At 45.8% G+C, this 27973-nt stretch overlaps 1 protein-coding gene across 1 annotated transcript; it reads left to right on the top strand.

Annotated features, from left to right (window-relative positions):
• Positions 1-5497: 5497 nt before the first annotated feature.
• Positions 5498-22675, top strand: LOC121282326 (vesicle transport protein GOT1B-like). The gene is made up of 4 exons (XM_041196007.1): positions 5498-5592; positions 8826-9004; positions 11518-11599; positions 21992-22675. The coding sequence occupies exons 1-4, from the start codon at positions 5518-5520 to the stop codon at positions 22028-22030; spliced, it is 375 nt and encodes a 124-aa protein (XP_041051941.1). The 5' UTR covers positions 5498-5517; the 3' UTR covers positions 22031-22675.
• The last annotated feature ends 5298 nt before the right edge of the window (positions 22676-27973 follow it).

Raw genomic sequence — 27973 nt, 5'->3', positions numbered from 1 at the left:
TTCTTTCAATGTTATTCCTCTGGCTTCTTCAGATGACGGAGGGCAGTTTCAAAACCCATAGACTGTTCAGAGATTCTTGGCTTCCCACACACCTTGCCCCAGGCTCCCACTGTCCCCTTGACCCGTCACCTCCCTCAGCCCCACATTCCAAACCACACCAAAGGGAAGAGCTGTTCCAGTGCAATCTTGTAACGTGAAATGGCAGATAACCTGAGAACTCAAGGAAAGGAATGCTGGGCTGCAGCCACTATACCTCCTGTTTAGAGGGTGGGAAGCTGGGGTTGGGGGTGCTGATCACGAAGAGGCTGGGAAACTTTCCACTTAACGACTCAGGATGAGGGAAGGTAAAAGGATCAAGAGTATGACATTTGTAACCACATGGCAGTGTGTTTCTTTAACATGTCTTGTTCCCGTTTCCTATTTGATAAAGCAGGTATTTTTTTCATAGACTATAAGCTGTTCATTGCGTGACTGTTAAGATGTGTTGGGGAAGGCATCGTAGCTCACTTCGGTTGTTTGGGAATTTAGATAAGAGGTATACCTTATAATGTACATCAATGTATTGTAATAAAGAAATATCAAAAAATATTATGAAAAAATATTGAAACTAACCAGAATTAAAAAATGAATATATAACATAAGTCTTAAGTGTTTGACTTTTACAAATCTGTCAAGCTTGAAGTGCTTGAAATAAGCGTCAAAAGATATGTCAATTTTGATACTTGTTTATGCTCCCTCCACATTTGCTAAAGTAATTGACAAGCCACCTTATCAAGGAGATAGTGTCCCTTTAAATAGAAACTGTGGAACGTGACAAAGCCCTATTAGTGTTCACACGTGCAGCTCAGAAGAATGTGAAAAGGCTTGAATGGAAGTAGAGAGTTTTTATTGTCTTGGGGAGAGGCCACTGCATTCAGATGAGTCATGTGGATAATTGGCCTTCAAAGATGGGACTTCACTAACTCTCCTAGCTGAAGCCAGAAATCTGACTTCAGAGGGTTAACCTGAAGCCTTGGGGTGCTTGCTATCAAATTACCATTGAGGTGATCAAGATATAAGGAAACTGCAGGAGACACCTGAGCCAGGACACTTGGAGCAAGGGGTTGAATGCCTACCCCTCTACCTATGTCCCTACGCTTCAAACTGAATTTCAAACACAACTAAGAAAGTGTTGGAGGTTTTGTGCAGGTAGATGAAAAACTTAAAGGGCTTTGGTGAGACCACACCTGGAATACTGTGTGCGGTTTTGGTCTCTATATTTAAGGAAGGATATACTTGCGTTGGAGGCGGTGGAGTGAAGGTTCCCTGGGATGAGAGGATTGTCCTTTGCTGAGAGGCTGAGTAAGTTGGGTCTTTGCTGGAGTTCAGACAAATGGCAGGTGATCTCATCAAAGCATACAAGATTTTGAAGGGGCTTAGACCATAAGACATAGGAGCAGAAATTAGGCCATTCGGCCCATCGAGTCTGCTCCACCATTCAATCATGGCTGATAGGTTTCTCAACCCCATTCTCCCGCCTTCTCCCTGTAACCTTTGGCTTGACAGGATAGAGACTGGGGAATTGTTTCTCCCTGGCAGAAAAATCTAGAACACGGGGGAACAGTCTCAGGATAAGGGGACGATTATTTAGGACCGAGATGAGAAATTCCTTACTCTTGTGAACCTTTGAATTCTCTACCCGAGAAGGTTGTGGATGCTCCATCATCAAGTATATGTAAGGCTGAGATAGACAGGTTTTTGGTGTCTCAGGGAATCAAGGGCTATGGGAAGAAGGCGAGAAAGTGGAGTTGAAGCCCAAGATCAGCCTTGATCATATTGAATGGCAGAGCAGGCTCGACAGGCTGTATGGTCTACTCCTGCTCCAATTTCTTACGTTCTTAATTTAAAGTTAAAGTCACGATTTTAATAGAGCTGAGTTAATACCAGATAAAAGAAAAATGCATTTATATAGCGCCCCAGGACATCCCAAAGCACTTTAAAGCCGTTATAGTCACAGTAGCAATGTTGGAAATATGACAGCCAATCTGTGCACAGCAAGATCCCACAAACAGCGATGTGTTGATGACTGGATAATCTACTTTCAGTGACGATAATTGAGCGATAATTATTGGTCACAACACAGGGCCGAGTCCCCTGGGTCTACTTCAGAATAGTGCCAGGGGATCTTTTACATCTGCCTGAGAGGCCAGATGAGGATTTGATTTAACATCTCATCGGAAAGACAGCTCCTCCAACAGAGATAAACAAAGGCCAGAGGTAATTAAATAATTGACGTAGAATTAGAGCACAGAAACAGCCCTGTGGCCCAAGTCAAAAACAGAATTACTTGGAAAAACTCAGCAGGTCTGCCAGCATCGGCGGAGAAGAAAAGAGTTGACGTTTCGAGTCCTCATGACCCTTCGACAGAACTAGTTCTGTCGAAGGGTCATGAGGACTCGAAACGTCAACTCTTTTCTTCTCCGCCGATGCTGCCAGACCTGCTGAGTTTTTCCAGGTAATCCTGTTTTTGTTTTGGGTTTCCAGCATCCGCAGTTTTTTTGTTTTTATCCCTGTGGCCCAAGTGCCTCATGCTGCTGTTTATGCTCCATATGTGTCTCCTATCTATAACCCTATCTGAATATCCACCTATTCCTTTGTCCGTCACGTTCCCACTTATCTTCTGCTTAAGTTCAGCAACAATCCCTCACAGTGTCGGGGTCCATAACCCTCCAAGTCACCGAGCTTAATAATGCTGGGGGGAGGGGGCAGAAAGGATGTTGATGTTAATTGCAATTCTTCAGAAGGGCTCCTCCCATGGTTGAGGCTCCAGCTTTTGACTCAGTTAACAATTGTAGTTCTGCCCTTCGACCACTAGAGGTCCCCCCTGGGCTGTCGTCACACTCTGGGAGGCCTCACTATGAATGGTTGAAGAAATTCAAGGGAACCGATTTTACTTGCAAAATAACAGCAAGCTTGATGCGCTTGCTGTTTTTAACGCGTCGATCTTTTTTTTTTGTTGAAAGGATGGGAGTAAATGGACCAATTGATATTGTTTCCATGGCGTTGTGACCGACTAACTGAACCGGTAGTGTGTTCCCTGGCTGCGCTTAGCACCCTGAGCCTGTTACAGTGAAACTGGATTGTGTGTGCACTTTTTTAAAAAAAAAAAGCCAGGTTGGAGCCATATTACGGTCTCCTTACTGATTGGGTGTCCCAGGCTGTTGACTGGTCTTATGATTAAGATTAAGAATTACGATTAAGAAGCACTGTCGAAGTTCATGCCTCTGGGATAGTGGAGTGGACTTTCACCACGGTCCCTTGGACGGTGTTTAAATACTTCCACATTAAATCAGACTTATTGTTCGAACCAAGGGTCACATTTTGCAACAACTGACCGAACGCACCTGGGAGGCAGTCAGAATTTGGATTAAATATTAATTGTATTTTGTTCTTTTTTTAAAAAAAAATAGATTTAAAGAAAATGATTTCCTTAACTGACACACAGAGTAAGTAATGGCGCAGGAGAGGTACAGTACGTATGGGGTGTTGCGTAGATCAGTAACAGGCTGGGATGTCTCCACAGATATTGATTTGTGCTCGGAGTTAGGTTGACTGTCAGTAACCTGGCAATCTGCCTGTTAGAACTTTTAAGTAGGAATTCACCAACATGAGAACAGAGGTCTTTGCTACTACTGTAAGCTCTAGGGCATAGGGGAGATGGTGGTGTAATGGGGATGCCACTGGGCTAGAAATTCAGTAGCTCAGGCTGATGTTGTGGCAATGTGGGTTCTAATTCCACCAGAGCAGTGGGTGGAATTTTAAATTCAGTTAATAAAATCTGGACTATAGAGCTAGTCTCAGTAATGGTGACCATGGATTGTTGTAAAAAAAAGCCCCATCTAGTTCACTGACGTCTTTTAGGGAAGGGAAATCTGCCTTCCTTACCCAGTCTGGCCTACATGTGACTCCAGACCCACAGCAATGGGGTTGCCTCTTAACTACCAAAGGGCCTAGCAAGTCACTTAGTTTAAGGGCAATTAGGGATGGGCACCGAATATTGGCCTTGCCAGCGATGCCCACACCCCATGAAAAAGCCTCCCACCTGCTTTGTGCTTCGTGAGGTGTTTGGTGTGATTTATAAGTTGTTGGATTTAAAAGATTTCTTTCCTTGTTTAATCTCTTGCGTTTTCTGATTCTCACATGGGGGATGATCAGTAGCTGGCACAGTTAAAGTCTGTACCATTGGCTACTTTTCAGAACCTCACTCAAGTCTTACTTGAGCCAAGCCGGTGAGCCTATTTGATTGTGTAGTCATGGCCCAACCCGTCCTCCCTGACATCCACAAATTGAGCCTCTTTCCAGTGGGATTGCTGGATTGATCAGGACTTGGGATCGTGACAGATGCACAGAAACACCAGCTCCAGATCCCACCCCATCCCCCAACTGCCAGGTCACCGAGCATCCTGCACTGGACATATCACACCAAGCCTGTTCACCTCTCATCTCTGTGTTCGCTGACTGACATCGGCTTCTGGCCTGACAGCTCTTCAGTTTTAAAATTCACGTCCTTGTTTTCAAATCCCTGCACGGGCTTGCTCCTCTCTATCTCTGTAACCTCCTCCAGCCCTATAACACTCTGAGATGCCTGTGTGCCTTCAATCCTGGCCACTTGTGCATCCTCGATTCTAATCGCTCTACAATTGGCGACTGTGTTTTCTGCCACTTGGGCCCTAATCTCTTAAATTCCCTCCCTGAACCTCTCCACCTTACTCCAAGTCTTTCCTCCATTAGGACATGCCTTAAAACCTATCTCTTTGTCCAAACATTTAATCATTTGTCCTAGTATCGTCTTACATGCCCCAGTGTCAAATTTTGTTTTGATAAGCCCCTTGGAATATTTTACCATATTAAAGGTGCTATATAAATGCAACTTATTGTTGCTAAAATATCATCATTCCTTCATGGTCACTGGCTCAGTATTCTCGAATTCTTACCCAGCACCATTGGAGGAGCACCATGAGCACCATAGTGGCTCAAACCGAGGTCCCACCACCACTGCAGAGTTTCCAGGCCAACCGGAGATAGAGGAGCAATGCTGGGCTTGTCAGCATCGGCCACATCAGCAAGAACAATATAGAGAAAGGGGTCTGCAGACATGGGGAACTCCAACAGGCCAGAGATTTAAGAGGGTGGCTGTGTGATGTACTCCCTGTACATGTGCCATGCTTATACCCTTCCTGCGCTGGTGCTTAATGCGCACAGGTCATTTCTCTCGCACATGTGTGCGGTCTGCTACCATGCCACTCAGTACCTGCTGCCTAGGTTTATGGCTGGGTATGACTTGCCTAATATAGAAAGTGACTGAATTTTAAAAAAAAAATGAGTGCATAGAAAAGTTTCAGAAACAGGACACAAACAGAAACAGAAATACCTGGAAAAACTCAGCAGCTCTGGCAGCATCGGTTGACTTTTATTTCAAAAACAGGAGTTGGCCTTTCAAATGGATGTGATTTCCTTGTAGGGATCGGAGCGGGACTGATGGGATTCGGAGTCTTTTTCCTTCTGTTTGGTGTCCTCTTGTATTTTGACAGAGTGCTCCTTGCATTTGGAAATGTGAGTATTCTCTTTTGTGAAATGTTTGCGGTTCTCGGAGTTGATAGTTCATGGAAAAATCTTGAGAGAGAAGCATAATTGAATGATCCCGGAAGAAGCATGTAACAGTTCAGAATTCCAGGGTAAATAGGAAACCCCGTGTATATGAAAGATGAGATTAATTCCAATTTTATTTCTGTTATTCGGGCTACACTGAGTTAGATAAAATATATTTCTTTCTCTCTCTCTTTTTCTCTCTCTCTTTTCCTTTTTCCCTCTTCCTCTCCTTCTCTCTTTCTCTTCCTTTCTTTCACTTTTCCTCTTTCCCTCTTTCTCTCCTCTCTTTCTCTCTTTTTCTCTCTCTCTTTCTCTCTCTCTTTCTTTCTATCTTTCTTTCCCTCTGTCTTTCTCTCTCTCTTTCTCTTTGTCTCTCTTTCTGTCTCTTATCGTTTTCTTTCTTTCTCTCTCTTTTTCTTCCTTTCTCTCTTTCTCTATTTATTCTTTCTTGCTCTCTTTTTCTTTCTTTGTCTCCATTTTTCTTTCTCCTTTTATTTCTTTCTCTCATGCTCTGTTTCTTTCCCTTTCTCTTTCTCTCCTTTCTTTCTATCTCTTGTTCTTTCTCTCGTATTTTCTTTCTCCCTCTCTCTCTGCCTCACCCTCTTTCTTTCCCTCTCTCTTTGGGGTCTCTCTATCTACAGTTTCCCCACATAATTAAAGTCCATCTTCCCTGGGTACCATTCTACTAAATCTCCAATGATCATAGGACAGTACAGTGCAGAGGCAGCCTTTATTGCCATCAAGACTGCATGGGCTTTTTCCAAAGCGATCTAGTTAATCCCAGTCCCTTGCTCTTTCCCCATATCATGCAATTTTTTGCTCCTTCAAGTATTTATCCTATTATTGAATCTCTATCCACTGCCCTACCAGGGAGTTTATTCCAAATCCTAACCACTCACTGCATAAAAATGTCTTCCTCATGTCACCAGCGGTTCTTTTGCCAATCACCTTAAATTGGTGCTGTCGTATTCCAGTGTATTATGAACTTTCAGTCAACACTTTGTATTTTTAAAAACTGAACAAAAGGCTGCAGAAGATGGCTGCCCGAGAGACACCTGACTTCTTTTATGAATTGAAAGCTCTCCCATGTCTCAAAAGGAAACAAAATGAACCGTCCTGACTGACGTCATAACAATGCCCTTTCCTGAAGCTAATTCAAAAGGGTAATTTCAAATCGAATGGGTCATTCAGACACAACGACATTGGTTGTCTCAAACTCACAAGGTGTCAAATGACAGCACAGGCAGGTTGGAATCAACGGACACGTCACCCTTTGTTTGGAAAAAAAAAGGACTTTGAACTTGTTAAAGTCACATCATGAGACTGCCATATTTGTTGTCTGCTTTTGAAATCTGAAGAAGCTGTTTGCAAATAGAGAGAGTTCCATCAGAAAGCCATTGAGTCAGCTGCAAGTCATCCATTCAGCCAAGGAAATAAACAGCAATACCATGAAAGTGGAAGAAGGACAACTCTCAGCCTGTTGCAACTTCGAGTTCACCTGAGAACCAGCCCCTTAGAAATGAACATATTGGCATGAATAGAAGATTGGCTAGCTAACAGGAAGCAGAGAGTTGGCATAAATAAGTCTTTTTCTGGTTGGCATGATGTGACGAATGGTGTATCACAGGGTTCAGTGCTGGAACCTCAACTTTTTACAATTTATATAAATGACTTGGATGAAGGGACCCAAGGAATGGTGGCTAAAGTTGCTGTTGACACAAAGATAGATAAGAAAGCAAAATGTGAAGAGGACATGAGGAGGCTACAAAGGGACATAGATAGGTTAAGTGAGTGGGCAAAGATCTGGCAAATGGAGTATAATGCAGGAAAATGTATAATTGTCCATTTTGGCAGGAAGAATAAAAAATAAGCTTGTTACCTAAATGGCGAGAGATTGCAGAGCTCTGAGACTCAGAGGGATCTGGGTGTCCTAGTGCATGAATCGCAAAAGGTCAGTTTGCAGGTACAGCAAGTAATTAGGAAAGATAATAGAATGTTATCATTTATTGTAAGTCCGCTTCTGGAGTATTGTGTACAGTACTGGTCTCCTTATTTAAGGAAAGGTATAAATGCGTTAGAAGCAGTTCAGAGGCTTAGGAGACTAATACCAGGATTGGGCATGTTGTCTTATGAGGAAATGTAGGACAGGTTAGGCTTGTATCCACTGGAGGTTAGAAGAGTAAGAGGTGACGTGATTGAGGGGGGGCTTGACAAGTTGGATGTGGGGAGGATGTTTCCACTGGTGAGAGAATCTAAAACTTGGGATCACTGTTTAAAACTAAAGGGTCGCTTGTTTAAGACAGAGATGAGGAGAATTTTTCTCTCACAGAGGATCATGAGTCTTTGGAATTCTCTTCCTCAAAAGGCGATGGAAGAAGAGTCTTTTAATAGTTTTAAGGCAGAGCTAGATAGATTCTTGATTAACAAGGGAGTGAAAGGCCATCAGGGGTAGGCAGGAATGTGGGGTTGATGTTACGATCAGATCAGCCATGAAGTTATTGAAGGGATAGAACAGGCTTGAGGAGCCGAGTGGCCTATGCCTGCTCCTAATTCCTATCTTCATATGTACAAGAAACCTTGCAGCTTACTGAGAATCCTTTGCTTTACCAAACTTTCACTTAAACTTTAAGGCATCACCTCCGTCTAAGAAACTACAGGCCCTGCCACAAAAGAGACTGAGATAATTAAAAGTTGCAACTGTATTGCTTTACCCTCATCTGTATCTATTATTTATGTGAGATGGGTGAGTGGGACATTGCATTTTAAAATCCGGGGCAAGTATGTGCTGGTAAATAACCTCCTTTATTTTTAAAAAACTTGCTGCTGGAAATTATTTAATTGTGATTCTCACTCTGGGGGTAAGAAAACACCCCCTCTTATGCAAATATACTGCTCACAGGTAGTGAAAGAAAATGCATAAATTCTGTCCGTGACAGCGCCTTTAGCTTTTCAATCCTACAAGCACTGGGAGCAGTTCCTCATTATTTAATCTACCTAAACCATTTGAGATTTTAAACATCTCTGTCAAATCTCTTTGTCTCCTCGGCTCTAAGAAAGACAACCCCAGCTTTTCTGGTCTGAAACATTCCAGTAAATCTCTGCTGCACCCTCTCCAAAGCCTTCATGCCCTTTCCTAAAGGGCGGTGCCCGGAATGCTCCAGCTCCGAGTTTTATTTGCTTTCCTTCTCCCTCATCAGATCCTCTTTGTGTCCGGCCTTCCCTTCATCACGGGGCTGCAGAACACGTTTCGATTCTTCTTCCAGAGGCAGAAGATGAAAGGCTCGAGCTTCTTCCTGGCTGGGATTCTGCTGGTTCTGCTCAGGTGGCCTGTCATTGGCGTGTTGTGCGAAAGCTACGGATTTTTTCTACTTTTCAAGTAAGGCTCATTTCTATTAGAAATGCTTGTGTAGGGAAGTCTTAGCAATGGTTCAGGTAGCTTGGCAGAGACTTGCGAACCTCCACAACTTGCTGGATGATACATGGCACTCTGCTATCGACCACTGGAAAACAGTAGCTCCACCCTCAATCCCCCCCCCCCTCAATGAGTGTCATGAATTTGTTGCATTTCCCCATTAATTGCCCATTGAACTCAACACAGAAAATTAGCCCAGTACTTAAGAATGTAAGTACCTTGTTAATGACCAGGTTTATGAATCGATCAAAAAACTGCGGATGCTGGAAATCCAAAACAAAAACAGAATTACCTGGAAAAACTAGGTCTGGCAGCATCGACGGAGAAGAAAAGAGTTGACGTTTCGAGTCCTCATGACCCTTCGACAGAACTCAGTTCTGTCGAAGGGTCATGAGGACTCGAAACGTCAACTCTTTTCTTCTCCACCGATGCTGCCAGACCTGCTGAGTTTTTCCAGGTAATTCTGTTTTTGTTATGAATCGATCAACCTCTCAAGACAGAAAGGGAACAGTTTAAACCTTAGAGCCCCATTTACACAGGTAGTTAATTGTTAGAGATTTTTAACACATTTTTAAAAATGTTTTTCTTACTTTTCTTTCTCATTTTTTGCCCTCTTAATTTTTAGATCCCTCTGCTTTCATTCTGTAACTAATTCAATTCTTAATTCCTTCTCCATTGCCCCTCTGTTTGTTTCTCAGTGCTTAAATCTTATTTGTTCAGGAGATAGACTGTTCATCCTGGGTTAGGCACTAAGATCCCAGATACCCCTTTGCCCTCACCAGCTCAGACTTCCAGCAATTAGGTGGAAGATGGTGGCACAGTGGTAATCACTGAACCAGAAATCCAGAGGCCTAGGCTAATGCCCCGAGGACATGGGTTCAAATCCCACTACGACAGCTGATGGAATTTAGATTCAAATAATAAATCTGGAATATAAAGCTAGTCTCAGTATTGAAACTATTATTGATTGGGGTAAAAACCCATCCCGTTCACTAATGTCCTTCCTTTAGGGAAGGAAACCTGCCATCCTTACCTAGTACATGTGACTTCACTCCCACGGTAAAATGTTTAACTCTGAAATGACCTAGTGAGCCACTGATTTCAAGGGCAATTAGGGATGGGCAACAAATGCCGGCCTTGCCTGTGACACCCACATCCCATAAAAGAATGAAGAAAATTTGTACGGCAAAAAGTTTTGAGCTGAATGGTGAGGGGGCAAAGACTCACCAACTGGGTATGTGAGAGGTTCCCCACTCCAGCAAAACCTGAGCTAACAGTTTACTTCTTGTCTCTGTCTTACCCGGACATATAACCGAGGGAATAGGTGATGCGTTATCTTTTGGAGCCATTTAAATTCCTTAGAAATCTATATCTGAAATACATAGATCTCATGCTTGCGTATAATTAGACACGTGCCGTAGTGTCGTGGTTATGTTATGGGTCTAGTAACCCAGCTAACCGAAGTAATGGCCCAGTGGGTTCAAATCCAGCAATCGCAGTTTGAGAGTTTCAGTTCGGTTAGAAAGAAACGTGGGGTAGAACTTTTAGGCCAGCGATTGGACGTTAAATCACCTGCAACGACGTTGGGCAAGCGTCCCGACATCATCCCACGCCCACACCATATTTCGATCGGCGGTGGGGGGGGGGTGGGGGGTGGAGGGGACGCGCGATAGTTGGAAGCACACCCGTCGACAATTAAGAGGCCAATTAGTATTATTAAAGTTGCAATCAGCTCCAATTTTTCATGGTCTGTCCAACCTTATGTTTGGTGGATGGGCAAATCGGCCAGGTGGACTTCACATTTTTCATGAAATCTCATCCAATGAGGGTTCCGTTATTAAATAAAAATCTATGGACAGCATTTTTATCATATATATGTTCAGGTGACTGTGATGCGTGGACATCCCTTTCCTGGTTTTAAGAAATGTTATCCACATTGGTTTTAAAGTCTTCAGCTGCTTGAGGCAGCTTCCTGGCAGCCGCCCCCCCCCCCACCACCCCCCCCAACAACCCCGACAGCGCTGAGAATTTCAGCGCGCACTTCACACCGGCTGACCGCTAATTTCTGCGTGAAATCGCGGCTGGGGGCCGACTGCGGTCGGTGGTCGGCTCCCAGCTGCTCCCGGTCCCGCTGAACGCGCCGGCACGCCAACCTAAAAATCCTAGAAATCAAAAGTTGCTATCTGTAGAAGCAGCCCTGAAGCGTTGGGTTGTCCAGAATCCTATCTGGTACAATAATGTCCCTTAGGGGAGGAAGCCTTCCTGGACTGGCCTATAAAAAGTGGCTGCAGTCCCCACACCAAGTTGCTGGCCCTTAAATGCCCTCCGAAGTCAGTTGGCCTCAACCTCTGAGGATGGATAATAGCAATCTTCCAAATGATACCCACATCTCGAGGAAGAGAAAAATTCAAATTTGGTTAAAGGCAGATTTGGAACTCCCAAATCCATTTAATTACAATGTGCATTTGTTTTCCCAGGAGCACTCTCCCACTTGTAGCTGAATTGCTTTCCAAGATTCCAGTCCTGGGATTAATCTTTACATTCCCTGGACTCAGCGTGGTAAGTCATTCCTCAGATTTTCCCTTTCCGTTTGTGTTTGTTTTCTATAAAACTGCGCTGCTTAAAGGAGTATTTTGGATTGCTTTCCGTGAGATAGAACCATATCTCTCAGGGCTGAATTTTTCTTTTACAAAATGGAAGGGCATGGCATTATCTGTACCTGAGGATGCCAACCTGGGAGTCTTTTTTTAAAAAAAAAGGTCATAAGTTCACCTTGTGACTGTCAACAAGCAGGACTCTCCAAAGAAATCACCTGACCTTTATGGTACTTAAGGAAGAATTAAAAGCAAAGAACTGCGGATGCTGGAAATCCAAAACAAAAACAGAAACAGAAATACCTGGAAAAACTCAACAGGTCTGGCAGCATCAGCGGAGAAAAGCGCAGTTAACGTTTCGAGTCCTCATGACCCTTCAACAGAACTAAGTAAAAATAGGAAAGGGGTGAAATATAAGCTGGTTTAAGAGGTGGGTGGGGTGGTTGTTGGGACAAGCAGCCAGTAGTGGTTGGAGATAACCAAAAGATGTCACAGACAAAAGGACAAAGAGGTGTTGAAGGTGGTGGTATTATCTAAAGGAATGTGCTAATTAAGAATGGATGGTAGGGCACTCAAGGTATAGCTCTAGTGGGGGTGGGGAGAGCATAAAAGATTTTTTAAAAATTTTTTAAAAATTTAAAAAAAATTTTTTTTTTTTTAAAAATAATGGAAATAGGTGGGAAAAGGAAAAACTTTATAATTTATTGGAGGAAAAAAAAAGGAAGGGGGAAACAGAAAGGGGGTGGGGATGGGGGAGGGAGCTCAGGACCTAAAGTTGTTGAATTCAGTATTCAGTCCGGAAGGCTGTAAAGTGCCTAGTCAGAAGATGAGGTGTTGTTCCTCCAGTTTGCGTTGGGCTTCACTGGAACAATGCAGCAAGCCGAGGACAGACATGTGGGCAAGAGAGCAGGGTGGAATGTTAAAATGGCAAGCGACAGGGAGGTTTGGGTCATTCTTGCAGAAAGAATTAGTTGGTTGTTTGAATAGCAATTACTTTCATTGATGGGGAAGAGTCTGAAAAGGCAAAGGTCAGTAACTTGCTGGAAATCAAATGGGAGGGAGAAAAAACTTAAGGGGCAGAATTTTACGGCCCTGTTTCAGTGGGGATGGGGCTGTAAAATGCGGCGAAACATTGTAAACCCGATTGACTTCAGCGGGAACATGAAATCCCGCTGCCGTGAAATTCTGCCCAAGTTGTGAACCTGCTGGATTTGGAGGCAGTCTTGTTGGGGAACAAGCTGGGGAAGGAGGGCTACCCTTACCGTCTCTCTCTCTCTCTCTCTCTACCTTGTCTGCAATTGTGTATGGTTATTAACCTGTAGCCAGAGAACCCTCTTCTGAGTGTAACTGGTATGAGTTTGGACCTGCAACGCCGAGACCAGTCGGTGAGAACTTCCAGACGTCAGCTGGGACACAAGGGAGCTCCAGGTCGACAGTGTCGAGACCCTGTGAACTTTACCCTTCATTTTATAACACCCATCCTCTAAAGACCATCTCTAGACTCTATCTGTTTGCCCTTTGTTTGGCTGTGTGTATGTGTGTGTGTGTGTGTGTGTGTGTGTGTGTGTGTGTCTCTGTGTGTGTGTGTGTGTGTGCGTGCTCTGAGGGAACTCTTTAGGGACAGATAGATAGTTAGACTTCCCGATAGTACTGTGTTAACCAATACTTGCAATTTGTTAAAAAGTTTTGTTTTATAATAAACAATTGTTTTCAGGGACAGATAACTGCAAGGGACAGACAGACAGAAACACATCACTTCGCAAGACAGACAAAAATCTTAATCTCACGTGAGAGTTACTATAAAGTTTCCCAAATATTTTGACAAAAAAACATGCAGTGGGGAGAATTATAGAAAGGAGCCTGGGTTGAAGACTCTTTCATTCTGGGCCCCAGTAGGGGAAATTGACAATTGACTATTTTAGTGAGAAAATTAAACTTTTAAATTTTAGTATGGCCTCCAGAGTAATGAGGATAAATCATTCACGCACTCCCCCCGCAACCCCTGTCATAACACCACAGCAGCTGATAAGAAGTTAGGGAAAATAATTTGCATTGAAATTGAAATCCAATCTCCCCACTGCATGTTTTTTTTTGTCAAAATATTTAGGAAACTTTAGTAACTCTCACGTGAGATTAAGATTTTTGTTTGTCTTGCAAAGTGATGTGTTCCTGAATGCCCATTGAGATAGGGGTGTGATTTTTTACTCTTGACAAGTGGATGGGGTTTGAGTGGATTAAAATCTCACCCAATTGGAGGAATTTTCCCAAATTTGCATTAAGAGCGGTAGCAAGCAGGTACCCGCTGGCCGCCATGGTGGGTTTTCACGCCATATCGCCCCAAACCTGCCTAATTATTTATGCATTCCCAGGAAACACACTGTTTCCACGGCGGCTGGGCTCTCATTCTCCCATTGGCCATCACCCTGCTGCCGGGCGCCATGTTTAAAGACCAGCCATAAGCACAGTGCTCATTGCTTCCAGCTCACCTCTGCTGCCTGGGAGGCATGGCCAGCAAAGAAAGAAAGATTATAGCCCCCTGCTTCAACGACAGGTCCCTCAAGCGACTGCTGGATGCCATGGAGGCCCGCTGGGATGTCCTGTACCCCTGCTCTGGCCACAGGATGGGCAGCAAAGTGACCAATCTGGCTTGGGAGGCAGTGGTCAGCGGTGGTCAGTGCCAACGCCCTTCAGAAGAGGACAGCCACCCAGGGCTGCAAGAGGATGAATGACCTCCTCCGTTCTGCCAGGGTAAGTCACTCTACTCATCACTCTCAACTCTCACACTCACAAACCAATCATGCATCCACAGGGCCCTCACTCACTGTCGGTTCAAGCGACATCGCCATTCACTCTCTCACACTCACCGTCATTGTCCTCATCTCATCCATGGGACCACTCACCACCCACACCAGGCATACTTATCATCTGGCCTGGCAGGCGTCCTACTTATACTCTCTCCATCTCTTTTCATGCAGGACAAGCTGGCACACAACAAGAGAGAGAGATCGCAAACCAGTGGTGGAATGTCCAAAATCAACCTCCTCACGGACTTTGGAAACAGAGCCAACCAGCCGGCCGGCGATGACCGGGACCGGTCCTGTGCTGACGGTGAGCTCGGTGCTGGTCTACCAAGTGAGGGTCCAGCAGTGCAACATCCATCAGACAACCATGCTGTGAGTGATGTGTCCTCTTTCACAGACCACTGCCACGTACTAATTATCTCCCCTTGCTTTTGCAGACGCATCTGCCAAACAGCCAACAGAGTTCATGACTCAGGGCCTCCAAGCAAGCCTTGAAGATACCTCTGGAGAGGAATCAGGAGGCACCCTCCCTGAAGTCTTGTCACAGCTCTCACCCACACCCTCCACCAGTGCAGCGACACACACCTCGGTGGGACCTAGCTTTAGAGTAGCCCCGGGATCACAGTCTGGTGAGTACATCGCACTGTCTGATCCACAGTAGGCGGAGGCAGGTGTCCGGCACTCAGAGGACTGTGGGAGGCCAGATTGTTGCTGAGTCCCAGTCAGATGATGAGCCTCTGGGCTCGGTCATGTCACAGTTACTGGAGCTGCAAAGGCAAGCTCGGGAACATCAGGAAGGGATGTTTGCTGCACTCCTCAGATTGCAAGGCACAATGGAGGAGCCTGTCCGCCTTCACTCTGAGGAGATAGCACTGGAATCCCAATGCACCGAGGTCAACACTGCTAGGGTGGCAGCCACCATGGAGACCTTGGTCCAGGACGTCGCTCCTGCACTGCTGCACGGGCTCAACTCCATCGCTGATGCCATAGTTGGCCTCCAACAATGTATACGCGAGAGGGGTGCCAGGCAGCTCGACCTCACTCCAGCTACCCCTTCTCCTCATGGAGTCAGCCTGGGGCCCCTGGGCACCCATAGGGAGGAGGAACAGCAGGTGCACACTCTGGGCCCATCCATCCAGGTGACTCCGGGAGTGTCCGGCCCATCCAACTCTGATCTTCCTGGGATCTCAGCAGCTCCAGCCTCACAGGCCAAGGAGGGGGCCACTGCCACACAGCAGGACCCCGAAAGCAGGCCGGGGCCCACCAAGTCTCAGCCCTCCAGAGGATGCCCACCAATGTCATCACAGACAGGGCGTCACATGCAGCAGGCTAGCTCCACCTCTGCTGTGGATGTCCAGGGAGCAGCAAGATGTAGCGGCAGGGTTAGGAAAGTTAAGGAGAATTAGTTGCACAGTCTGGGCACGGATGTTAATCACTTGTACAGACTGTTGACAATTGTCAATAAACTCTGAAGAATGTCTCCCTGCCAATGGCTCCTTGTTCTGATGAGCAGTGTTCTTGTCACTCAGATGTGAAACCTTTCTGCACAAGATAAAAGCAGGTGTCTCAGTCCAGGGCCTTTTCCCTGTGCTCTGTGCAGCCTTCAGATAACAGCGATGGTCCAGCCTCACCCTCCCTGGACACATTACTGATGCCCGCACCTCGGCGGTGCTGGGCATTGCTGCCAGAATGGAGTGAGCAGGCCCCACAGAGTTCTCTCATTCTCTCTGTGAGCTCTCAGCATCTTTAAGGTGAGGCTGGCCCCCATCTCTTCAGCCTCTGTGACCAGTGATGCTGTGCTCCAGCTCCTGAAAGGATCAGGTGCTGAAGGCAGACAAAGCACTAGATGCTTCTAAAGTTTCATGGCTGTGTCTCTATGATTTGACCCTGATCACGGAGCGCAAGTGAGTTGCCCTCAGTCAGACAGGAGTCAGACATTCTCAGAGACTATGTGAAGATCTATAGAGTGTCCTCACTGCATGTTGTCATCGTCATCCTCCTGCAAACGAGCGACTATTAGGGTCTCCACTGCGTCTTCATGACAAGAGTATTCTCACTGAGGGTATTTGCACTGCCACAAGCCAGACTGGAGTCAAACGTTCCCAAATGTGAGGAGCTATGGGGTCACCTCACTACATGTAGTCATCATCCTCCACAAATCTGGCAGCTATGAGATTCTCCCGAGCACGTCTGCCTTGTGTAGCCAGTGCGAGGGCCTCATCCCCGTCATCGTCGCCTCCGAGGACCCCCTCACCCTCACCCCCATCAGTGTCCTTCTCATCAGAGGAGACGTGCAACTCCTCCATCTCCTCCTCAGCCAGCTCCTTGCCCTGTTGCAGCACCAGGTGGTAAAGGGCACACCAGACGATGACAATGATGTGTGACACCCTCTGTGGATGGTATTGCAGGGGCTCCATCAGACCGGTCCAGGCACCAGAACCTCATCTTCAGCATCCCGATGGTCTGCTCCACCAAGCTGTGAGCTGCAGCATGAGCCTCATTATAGCGTCGCTCTGCTGCAGTCTGAGGCCACCGCACGGGTGTCATCAGCCACAGCTTCTGCAGGAGCCCTTGTCCCCGAGGAGCCATCCCTGCAGCCTCTGTGGACCCTGGAAGATTTCAGTGATCTGTGACCCCCTGAGGATGTAGGCGTCGTGCACACTCCCTGGAAACCATGCGCACACTTCAGAATGCATTTCTGGTGGTCACATACAAGCTGCACATTCAGTGAGTGGGAATCCCTTGTAGTTGATGTAGTCCACCGAGTGTAGCAATGGAGACCTGAGCACCACATGGGTGCAGTCAATCGCACCCTGCACCTGTGGGAATCCCGAGATCCGGGAGAATCCAATGGCCCTGGCATCCTGGCTGCCCTGGTCCCGGGCAAAATGCACAAAGTCGTGTTGCCATGGAGAAGATGGAATCAGTGACCTCATGGATGCATTTGTGGGTGGCGGATTGTTAATCCCACAGAGGTCACCTGTGGAGCCCTGAAAGGAGCCGCTGGCTTAGAAATTGAGCGCCACTGTCACTTTCACAGCCACTGGCAGTGGATGCCCTCTGTGTCTCCACGGTGCCAAGTCCTGAAGTAAGTGACAGGTGTGAGCCACCAGCTCCCTAGACACGTGCAGTCATCGGCGACACTGGTTCTCGGTCACCTGCAAGAATGACAGGCGGCGTCCATAGACCTTGGGTGTCGCTGGGCGCCGACCAGCCAGGACAACAGTTGCCTCTGTGGCAGGGCAGCACTTCGCCCCGGCACCCCTGAAGCCTGCAAGGTAACAGGCGACCCCCGGCGAGCTCTGCAGAACGTTGCTGCTCACTCCCCTCCAGTTCCCCCAAGGTGAAGGCACATCTCGACGCGCTTTCCCGTGGATGGACGATCGGGCAGGGATGCAAGAGCCTGGCAGGGATCGCCTTTTAATGATATGCTGATGTATTACAGTGAGCTCACTCGCGACCGTCGGTGGGAAATGGGGCCCACCGTTGGGCGTGCCGAGCAGACAGACAATCACCACCCGCCTTTCCCACCGTCACGAAATCGATCGCGCCACATTGCCCGCGCAATGCCACCTGTCACACCCACTGCCAGCGGGCACGGAAAATTCTGCCCAATGTGTTTCCGTCTATCTCTCCCTACGGCGATATTTCTCTCTCTCTCTCTCTCTGTCAGGTGATGTTTCACTTTAGGGGCTCCCTCAATCTCTGTGTTCTTTGATTGATAGCTGCGATATGTCCTTCAAGAAAATGTCCCCAGTTAAACACACCAGTGTTGGTTTCATCAAAAGAAAATTGGTTTCAATTTTAATCTGCATTCTGTGTGTGTGTGTTTAAAGTTAATGTTTCTGATGCATATTCATGAAGAGCCTCGTTAAGGCTCAGTCCTCAATAACATGTAGGTAAGTAAGAACTGTGAATTGTTTTAACTGTGATTTAATACAGTTAAAATTATATTTGCGGCTCTCATTAAAGGAGACACATTTATTCATATAATAATAGTTAGCTTGATTATATTCTGCTCTACGCCTACCAGGAATGTTAATCCAATGTCTCAGTGATGTGCATCATCAATATTAATATTAAAGCTACTCCCCCGCAGAAGTTTTAAGCAATTTTCCATCCAAGAAAGGAGGCGGGCAATTATTTTAAAGTCCAAGATCGACAGCTGAACAAAATATAGAGAATACAAGCTGATTCCAGCCTATGGGGATCACAGTGGGTTAGTGCACTGTATTTTCATCTTTGGAATCTAATTCCAGGTCACACAATTTTTTGCTTATTCGCTGTTGAGCACCGAGGGCAAGACCAGCATTTACGGCCCTTGAGAAGGCGGTGGGGAGCTGCCGGCTTGAACCGCTGCAGTCCATGTGGTGTAGGCACACCCACGGTGCTGTTAAGTGATGGGGGGGGGCGGTGGGGGGGGTTCCAGGATTTTGACCCAGCGATAGGGATGTGGTACCGTGATATCGTTCCAAGTGAGGGGGCAGCATTTTCTCGTCGGCGAGCGGGGGTGCGGGGTCCTGCTCGCCGACACCTAAAATGACACACGGTGAAGTCCGGCAGGCGTCCTGACATCACCGCGCGTCATTCTGATCTGTGGTTCGGCGGGCGCACGGTGGAGTCGGCTGCGCACCTGCCGAATGGTCAAAGGCCAATTAAGGCCTGTTAAAAAATGAATTAAAGTACTTAACTGAGCTGCCCGTCCAACCTTAAGGCTGGTGGGGGGGCAGGCAAAGAGCCCAGGCGGTCTTTGCATTTATCATGAAACCTCATCCATGGGCAGGAAGAGGTTTCATGAAGGGTTTATAAATTAAATAAACTTTTTTGAAAAAATTCATTGACACGTCCCAGCCCATGTGACACTGTCATACGAGGGGACATGTGTTAAAAGCTTTCATTTTTCCTTTATTTAAAGTATAAAACCTTAAACTGATCTCCCTGTGACACGGAGGTGCCTCAGGGAGATGTCTGTGCTCTTTCGTGCACATGCACACAATAGAACACAGGGGACAACTCAGGGAATCCAACCCCCCCCCACCCCTTGCCTGGACAGGGAGTGCTCAGCACATCCGGACGTGCGTCATGATGGGCGGGCCTTAAGTAAAATGGTGGTGCGTTCCCGGTCGGTGGCGTCGATCGGGTTTGTGTCCGCTTCCGCACAACGCCCACCTCTCTCCCCCCACTGGAGGGAAATTTCTGCCCAGGATGATGTGTGGCTTGGAGCGAAACTTGCTGGTGATAGCATTCCCGTGCTTCCTCTGCCCTTGATCTTCTAGGTGGTAGAAGTCGCGAGTTTGGAAGGTCCTTGTCAAAGGAGCCTTGACAAGTTGCTGCAGTGCAACTTCTAAATGCTCCTTCTCCCTCTCCCCAGCCCCCAACTTGAGCCCATTACCACCGGACCATACATTGAGAAGTGAAAGAAAAGAAAGGCAGAACGGCTTGCATTTATATAGCGCCTTTCATCACCTCAGGACATTCCAATGCACTTTACACCCAATTAAGTAACTTTTTGAAGTGTAGTCACTGTTGTAATGTAGGAAACACAGCACCCAATTTGCGCACAGCAAGCTCTTTCAAACAGCGATGAGATAAATGATCACCATCTATTTTAGTGATTTTAGAATAGGGTTAAATATTGGCTAGGATCCTGGAGACTTTTTACATCAACCTTTGAGTGAGGATCCTTGGCCCACACCAGAAACTTGTTCACATAATCCAGACCAACACTTTAATACAATATAAGAGAGTGCCACATTGTAGAAGGTGCCATTTTTGAATAAGATTTTTGGTTGGGGCCTGTATCTTTCTTTCAAGTGCCTCTCTGGTGGTATTGGCTGAGGGAGATATACATATTGATCAATACAAATCAAATGAGTGATCACTTCCCACATTGGATTTGCCCGTTCCTCGGAATTTCCTGAGTTCTAATCTTTGTGTTCACATAAGGTTGTTCAACGAAGTATTTACGTGGCAATATTTCAAATGATTAACATCCCTGGTGGAAGATTTTTCAAACTGCCTTTGGCAAACTCTGTCTTCTGTGTAGTTTATTATCTTCATAACACCAATAATAGGATCTTTTATTGAGGATGTGGTAAACCAATCTATTGTCTTTTTGTCTCTCAGCTTTTCAATAATTAAAGTGCTTTGCTGTCTAACACAAACAAACAACTCCTTCTCAAGTACCATATAGGTCAGGTGATTTCTTGGAAGAGGCCTGCTTGTTTACAGTTCCAAGGTGAACTTATGAGGTTATTTTTTTAAAATCCCAGGTTAGCATCCACATGTCCAGATCATGCTAAATCCTCCCATTTTGTATAAGAAAACTTCAGTCTTGAGAGATATGATTCTAACACCATTGGCTCAATTTTTAGATACCATTGCTGCTTTGCAAATCACTTAATAACCATCGACAAAATTCAAAGCAACGATATATTATAGGGCTCAAAGTCGCACTGTACAATAACTTTTATTTACACGTATTGGGCTGTATGCACTTATTATAGAGAATGCAAAAAGCTATGCCTACACAAAGAAAGACCAAACTTGCAATTATATTGCAATTTTCACAAACTCATGATTGTTCAAAGCACTTCACAGCCAGTGAAGTACTTTTAACACGTAGCCACTGTTGTAATGTAGGAAAACATTGCAAACAATTTGCACACAGCAAGATCCCACAAATATCAATGTGATAAATGACAAGATAACCAATTTAAATGAAGTTGGTTGAGGAATAAGTGTTGGCCAGACACCAGGAGAACTCACAAAATGTTGGAACTACTCAGTAGATCTACGGAGAGATAAATAGAGTTCATGTTTCGGGTCAACGATCTTTCGTCAGAATTGACGTGAAGTTGACTAAAGAACTGACATCAGTTCTGATGAAAGGTCATCGACCTGAAACATTGACGCTCTTCCCCTCTCCACAAACACTGCCTGACCTGCTAAGTGTTTTTAGCATTTTTTGTGTTTGGCCCAGATTCCAAGCATCTGCAGTATTTTAGTTTTGTACCAGAATACCACCCCTGCTCTTTCCCCAAAGGCACCATGGAATCATTTACATCCACCTGCAAGAACAGACATCAGAACATCATATTCAATAATTGTCACATTCTACAGCGTGGCACTCCCTTAGTCCTATTTTGAAGTGTCAGCCTAGGTTTTGTGATCGTAAAGACACTGGTGGGAATGGGTGGTTGAGTAAACTGACTGGCATGTTGTTTTACCCTGCTCGCTGACCAGGGCTTTCAATCCAACCCCTCCTTTCTCTTGGCTGTAGGGCTTCTACATGCAATTTCAAGGCAGTTTCTGATTCGGAGGGAGACATGGAACATAACAGTACTTAATGAAACACCAAATAGGCACTTGGATATGTTTCAGCATTATGGAGTGGATGTAGTAAGTCCATTTACCTTTCTAGATTAACAGTTTAAGAAAAAGGGAGCAGAATCAATCTCCGAGTTGTAATTGACAGAGAAGGGAGGTAGCAAATGGAGAGGAACCTTAACTGCCAACTTTGAGGTCTCATCACACTTGCTTGTTTATTTCTCCAGGTGTTGAAGAAATTTAGCGAGAGAGGCTCTTTGGTGTGAAGACAAACCAAGAAACTATGAAACTTAATAAGCAATTGAAGAAGTAATCTGATTAAAACATATTCAGCTTTGGCCGATACCACATGAACCTAATTTTTCCTGCCCAGTGTTGCAGGAAAGCTGTTTATTCCAATGGACCAATATCTTCTTGTTCACTCCTGTTCATTCTGAGTCTGCTGACCTACTTGGTTCCCGAGTCCACTAACGCCCTATCCGCTTCTTCAAATCCTCCCATAGCTTCACCTCTCCCTATCTCTGTAACCTACTCCAGCCTTATGACCTCTGAGATCTCTGCCCTCCTCTAATTTGGGCCCCCTGTACATCGCCAACCTTCACCGCTCCAACACTGGTATCTGTGCTTTCAGCCTAGTAGCCCAGAAGATCTGGTATTCCCTCCTTAAACCTCTTCACAAGCTCTGAAATTCCCTCCCGAAACCTCTTCACCTCTCAACCTTTCTTTCCTCCTTTAAGGTGTTCCTTAAACCCTACCTCTTTGACTAAGCTTTTGGCCACCTCTCCCAATATCTCCTCATGTGAACTCGGGTGAAGCGCCTTGAGATGTTTTACCACATTAGAGGCACTATATAAATGCAAGTTGTTGCTCCCTTAAAGGAACATTTATTATTGATCTTTCTCCTCCTGTCTCTTCAGCTTTCTTTTTTTCTACTGTTCCCCAGTGTCTTTGCAATCCTCTCCATCATCATGGGTCTTCTAGGCTAGTTCAGTCTGCGATCAATGGAGCACAATTACTTTTTAAATGCCAGTCTCCTCTCCTCACAAAGTATCTGAGGCAAAGGCACTGTACATGTGTTAAATCTGTTTCACTTAAATTGAGTGGTAGATTCACTTGGCAATCTGTCGTGGTAGAATGTCCACCTGAATGTTTGTTTCGTAATTCAGGTTTTGCCTCAGTTCTTTTTTAAAAATGTTTATTTTTATTCTTCCATAGGATGTAGGTGTCACTGGCAAGGCCAGCATTTGTTGCCCATCCCTAATTGCCCTTGAACTGAGCGGCTTGCTAGCCCATTTCAGAGGGCAGTTAAGAGCCAACCACATTACTGTAGACCTAGAGCCATGCGCAGGCCAGACCGAGCAAGAATGGCAGGTTTTTTTTCCTAAAGGACATAAGTGAACCAGAGGTGTTTTTATGACAATCAATGGATTGTATAAATTGTTGCACACTTTGAAATTTGGCATTCTTGCATCTATCCTGATGAGTGCAAGACGAAAAGCTCCAATAGCATGTCTCTTTTTTTCAGAAATACTGAAGTGAAATATATGTGACTACAAACAAGGGCTCCCCAACTCTGTCTTGGAGGGAACATTTGTAGCCAGACTGGGTTTTGGCTTTTAAGGTTTTCCATCAAGAGGTAACATCCTTCAGATGTAAATTTCATGTCCACATGTCTTAAATCTGTTTCAGCTCCATAAGTTACTGTGACAAAATTATGGACTGGGCAATAAATGCAGGCCCAGCCAGTGAAGCCCACATCCCATGTATGAATAATAAAAAAAAAAATAATTGGCTAGAAATGCATGAATTACCTCTTTCTGTGCAGTAATGTTCTGGACTTCTTTGATTCTGTGGAATTTGACATTTCACAACATGTTTCATAATACGTTTTCAGATTTTAATTTTGATTTGGAAGAATGAGGCGCTGAACTGTGGACAGAAAACAATTGCCTATTGTAGATTTCATACCCAAATCATGCAGTAGGTAGCCTGAAGGAACAGTACATCAGGGATAACTGATGCCAGGTAAAAGTGTTCGATTGAAGTTTCCTACATGACATACACAGGCAAGTCATGTGCTCAAATTATAACTGGTCAGCCCAGTATTTATCTTTATCTCTAGGTAGATAAGATTATTACAGGATTCTGTGGAAGAAGCTCGAAGGCACAATTCGGACCCTTCCAAGGCACATCAGTGCTAAAATAATATGAAAGAAAGCTGGTGTGTTACTTTATTGGAATAATCAATTGTTGTATCGGTCTGGAGGAGGAGAGAGGCAGCTTTAGTGGAATATTGGAATGTTCAGAGCTGAAGATGCCTCCTGGGAACACAAGAAAGATTTAAAAAAAAAAAATCATCATGTCTGTTCTTTTATTCCACGGGCACAATGTTTAGCTCAGCGGGTGGGCATGTGCCTGACCCGATCCCGGTGTGAAATCGCGTGGGATGAGGCTGGGTGAGTGTCCCGACATCATCCTGCGCTCGCGCGATATTTTGGTTGGTGGGTGCGCACAAAAGTCGGAAGTGCCAACAACGAAGAGGCCAAAATGATCATTAACAGCCCAATTGCCTTTAATTTTACGGTTGGCAGATGGGCAAATCGGCCAGGTGGACTTTCTCATTTTTCATGAAACCTCATCCACGGGCGACATGAAGTTTCCGTTATTAAATGAAAGAAAAATAAAAATAAAAAAAACCCAGCGACAGTGAAGGAACGGCCGATATACTTCCAAGTCAGGATGGTGAGTGGCTTGGAGGGGAACCTCCAGGTGGTGGTGTTCCCATCTGTCTGCTGCCCTTGTCCTTCTAGATGGTAGTGGCCATGGGTTTGAAAGGTACTGTTGAAGGAGGCTGATGACAGATTGTGATGCTTGGACATTTTTTTCCTAATTTAAAAAAAACTCTGTTTAATGCTTTTCAGGTCTTCAGCTCCCTGAGGCAGTTATTTGCCTTCAGGAAGTTTCCTGTCAGCGCTCGCCCGCACCCATGCTGACGTCAGCACTCATCCTCCTTCCTCCTCCACCCCGGCATAGCCGAGCTTCTCAGTGCGTGCTCCCTGCTGGCTGGCCGTTAATTGGCCAGGCAGCGTGAAATCATGGTTGGTGGCCGATCGCGTTCTGTGGTGCGTTCCCCGGCCAATCCTGGACCTGCCGATCGCGTCCACCGATGTAAAAATCCTGCCCCATGAGGTCTTGTGAATTTCTTTCGTCTGTTGAGCCATTTTCAAACCATGTGGCAACACTGGCGATTGGAGGACGGTATAGTCTTCCTGTAGTCAGTTGGCACAGGAGCACCCTTGGCCTTACACATTCCTTGGAACTCCCCACACTTCCCACCACCTCCCACCCACCCACCCCAACCCCACCATCCACACTGTGAGAAAGGTGGAGCAGGAAAATATTCCAGCACAGAAACAGGCCATTCAGCCCAACTGGTCTATGCCCGTGTTTACATTTCACATCAGCTTCCCCCCACACCCCTCTTCATCTAACTCTTATCAACACAACCTTCTGTCCCTTTCTCCCCCTCATGCTTTTATCTAGCTTCCCCTTAAATGCATCAAACTAGTCACCTCAACGACTCCACAAGTTCCACATTCTCATTCTCTGGGTGAAGAGGTTTCTCCTGAATTCTCTTTTGGATTTAGTAGTGACCATCTTATATTTATGGCTCCTTGTTCTGGTCTCCCCAGCAAGTGGAACCATCTTCTCGATGTCAACTCTGTCAAACACTTTTATAATCTTAAAGTCCTTTATCAGGTCACCACCCACCCCCCGGGCTTCTCTCTTTGAGAGAAAAGAGCCCCAGCCTGTTCAATCTTTCCTAATACATTCAATCTCTCCATTCTGGTATCCTTTTATAATATGGGGACGAGAACTGTGGTCTGAGAAAATGCTCTAACTGTGATGATTTCCTGGTGGGGGTGTGGGGGGTGCGTGCGGGGGTGGGGGCGTAGTGGAGTGGGGTTAGGTGGGCAGGCAAGTTGATAGTGGGATCTCACAAGCAGTAGGAGCATCCTTCATCACTCCCATTAGCCCGGTATTCTGTTTATTGAGGGGCCTAGGCGAAAGTCCAAGGCTGCTGTTAAAAACCCCCACAAAATTAGAACAAAAAATAGGAAGGAACGTAGTGTAAGCTAGGAAATAGTAATCAGATGATGCCAGAGATAAAGAGCTTGGAAGTTTGGGAATGTCTTATTGCCAGACTTGACTTATTCGTAACACTCTTGCTTCTAAGACAGAAGATCAGATAGTCTAAGGTGATGCTTCACTGAAGAACTGAAAGAGTGCTGCATTGTCAGAGGTGACGCCTTTCAGATAAGGCATTAAACTGAGGCCGTGTCGTCACTCTCAAAGAAAGTAGGAAATGGCACCAACACAATCTGTTATTGTTTTTGTGGGTCTAGGATGTGGTAGTCATCGGTCTGGACTTACAGATGATAATGAAGGAAATGCTGTTGGTAAACTTTATCCTATATTGAACATTGTACTAATTATTTACAATATAGTCTCAGCACAAGGCTCCACATAGAGCTATCTCTCTCCATGCTCTATTGTCTTGTGATCTTGTCACTGATGATGTAGACTACATAATCACATATTTAACATTAACCCTTTCTACTACACAGTTGTCAGAGCAATGGAGAAAGAGGTCAGGAAGGGGAACTAAGTAGGATCTGACATATGGTGTTCAATATGACCTACAAAAAGATAGACAGACCTTGGGCCCAGGCAAGTTTTCATAGAGGCAGGCTTTTATCTGAGGAATACAAGTGCGTTAAAGAGAAAGGTCGTTCCAAGTAAGTTTGGTAGATAAGGAGGATGGAGAATGGGTGGAGCATTGTTCCAGTAAAGCACAGTGGGCCTGATGGGTGGAGTGATCACATGGTTAAAAAGATGCTTGAGGCTGGAGGAAGGGAAACCTTTAAAGTGGTCGAGGGTATCACAAAAATTGCAGTGTAAGAAAATTGGGCGAGGTAGGGAAATCTAAGGCAGAGTTTTCCCGCAGGCTTTAGGACCCTGACTTTGGGACCAAATGATGATCCTGGGCCTACACTTGCCGGAAGCCAAACTGTCGGAGTTATTTCCCTGGATGCAGCCTCCTCATTCGCTGCCTCCACACTCACTGTCCTTTTAAGGTTGATGGGCAGGCTGCAGGTCTTTTCTCAGCTCTAGAGCCTCCTCAGCCCCACCAGGGGAGGTAGGCACTGCTGAGGTAGGTCTGAGAATGCGAGGGCATCTCAATGTGGAAGCACAAAGATAAACCAGGCCGGGATTTTCCAGCCCCTTGTGGCGGGTCCCTCCACGGCACATTCGACAGTCCAGCCAAAGTCTATTGACTTTCGGTGGGATTGGATGCTCCTGATGGTGGGCGGGCTGGAAAATTCCACCCTCGATGTTTTAGAGGGGGATGGTGTCAGGCCCCTGGAATTGGAGGGGGCAATCTCTCCAGTTCGATTGTTGGGTCCACAAGAGGGTGCTTTTCCAGCCCGTGGCCCCCTCTTTGAGGGACCGATCCTCTGCCATGGATGGGGGGCATCCTCCATGGAACTGGCAGCCTCCTCCTGGAGTGCGGCGTTGTTCTATCACTGGCAAGATCAACCACAAATGGGGCCTTAACTATTTAAATTGACTCTACCCATCTGTGCTGAAAGTTGGTGATCCGCTTCCCAGGCCATCCCTTGGAAACATGTCCGGAGGGGGGAACGTTTCGGGGAGCCAAGCTGACATGGCTGTCCTCTATTTCCTTACTCCCCCTGCCGCCCCCAACTTCACTCCAGCCACCACGGTGGGGAGAGGGGGTGGGGGTGATGGTGGTGGTGGATAGGGGGAAGCTCGGACCATTGAATTAAGAGGGGGTCTATCAGGAAACTCCTGTTTGTATATCTTGGAGATTGAAATGAGTGGTGTGGGTTCATGGAGCCACGAGATTGGAGAAAGACTAGTGAGCAGCTCTGTAAGAGATCAGCAACAGTCTAGAAAACTCTAGTCTGGTCTTTGATAAGAGGGGCTTATAGCCCAACAGAAAATAGAAATCACTTGACTGATATCTAGCTTCAGGTTGGACCTGTCTGCATTTTCAGTATTTCCTGTATTTGAATCAGAGCTCCAGTAGTTTATTTTCTCTTTATCTGTTGCTAAATTGCTTCTCTTTAACTAACTCACCTCAGTCTATTGCTTGTTGCTCCTTGGGATTTACGAATGTTGTC

This window comes from Carcharodon carcharias, chromosome 9 (genome assembly GCF_017639515.1).
Source record: "Carcharodon carcharias isolate sCarCar2 chromosome 9, sCarCar2.pri, whole genome shotgun sequence".
NCBI lineage: Eukaryota > Metazoa > Chordata > Chondrichthyes > Lamniformes > Lamnidae > Carcharodon > Carcharodon carcharias.
The sequence above is the reverse complement of the archived record's forward strand: the minus strand, read 5'-3'. Positions and strand labels throughout refer to the sequence as shown.

Excerpts from the sequence above, each read along its gene's own strand:
- LOC121282326 (XM_041196007.1), top strand. The coding sequence starts at position 5,518 with ATGGGATTCGGAGTCTTTTTCCTTCTGTTTGGTGTCCTCTTGTATTTT. Across the intron at positions 5,593-8,825 it reads TGCTCCTTGCATTTGGAAAT|ATCCTCTTTGTGTCCGGCCT; the intron begins GTGAGTATTCTC and ends CTCCCTCATCAG. Across the intron at positions 9,005-11,517 it reads GGATTTTTTCTACTTTTCAA|GAGCACTCTCCCACTTGTAG; the intron begins GTAAGGCTCATT and ends TTGTTTTCCCAG.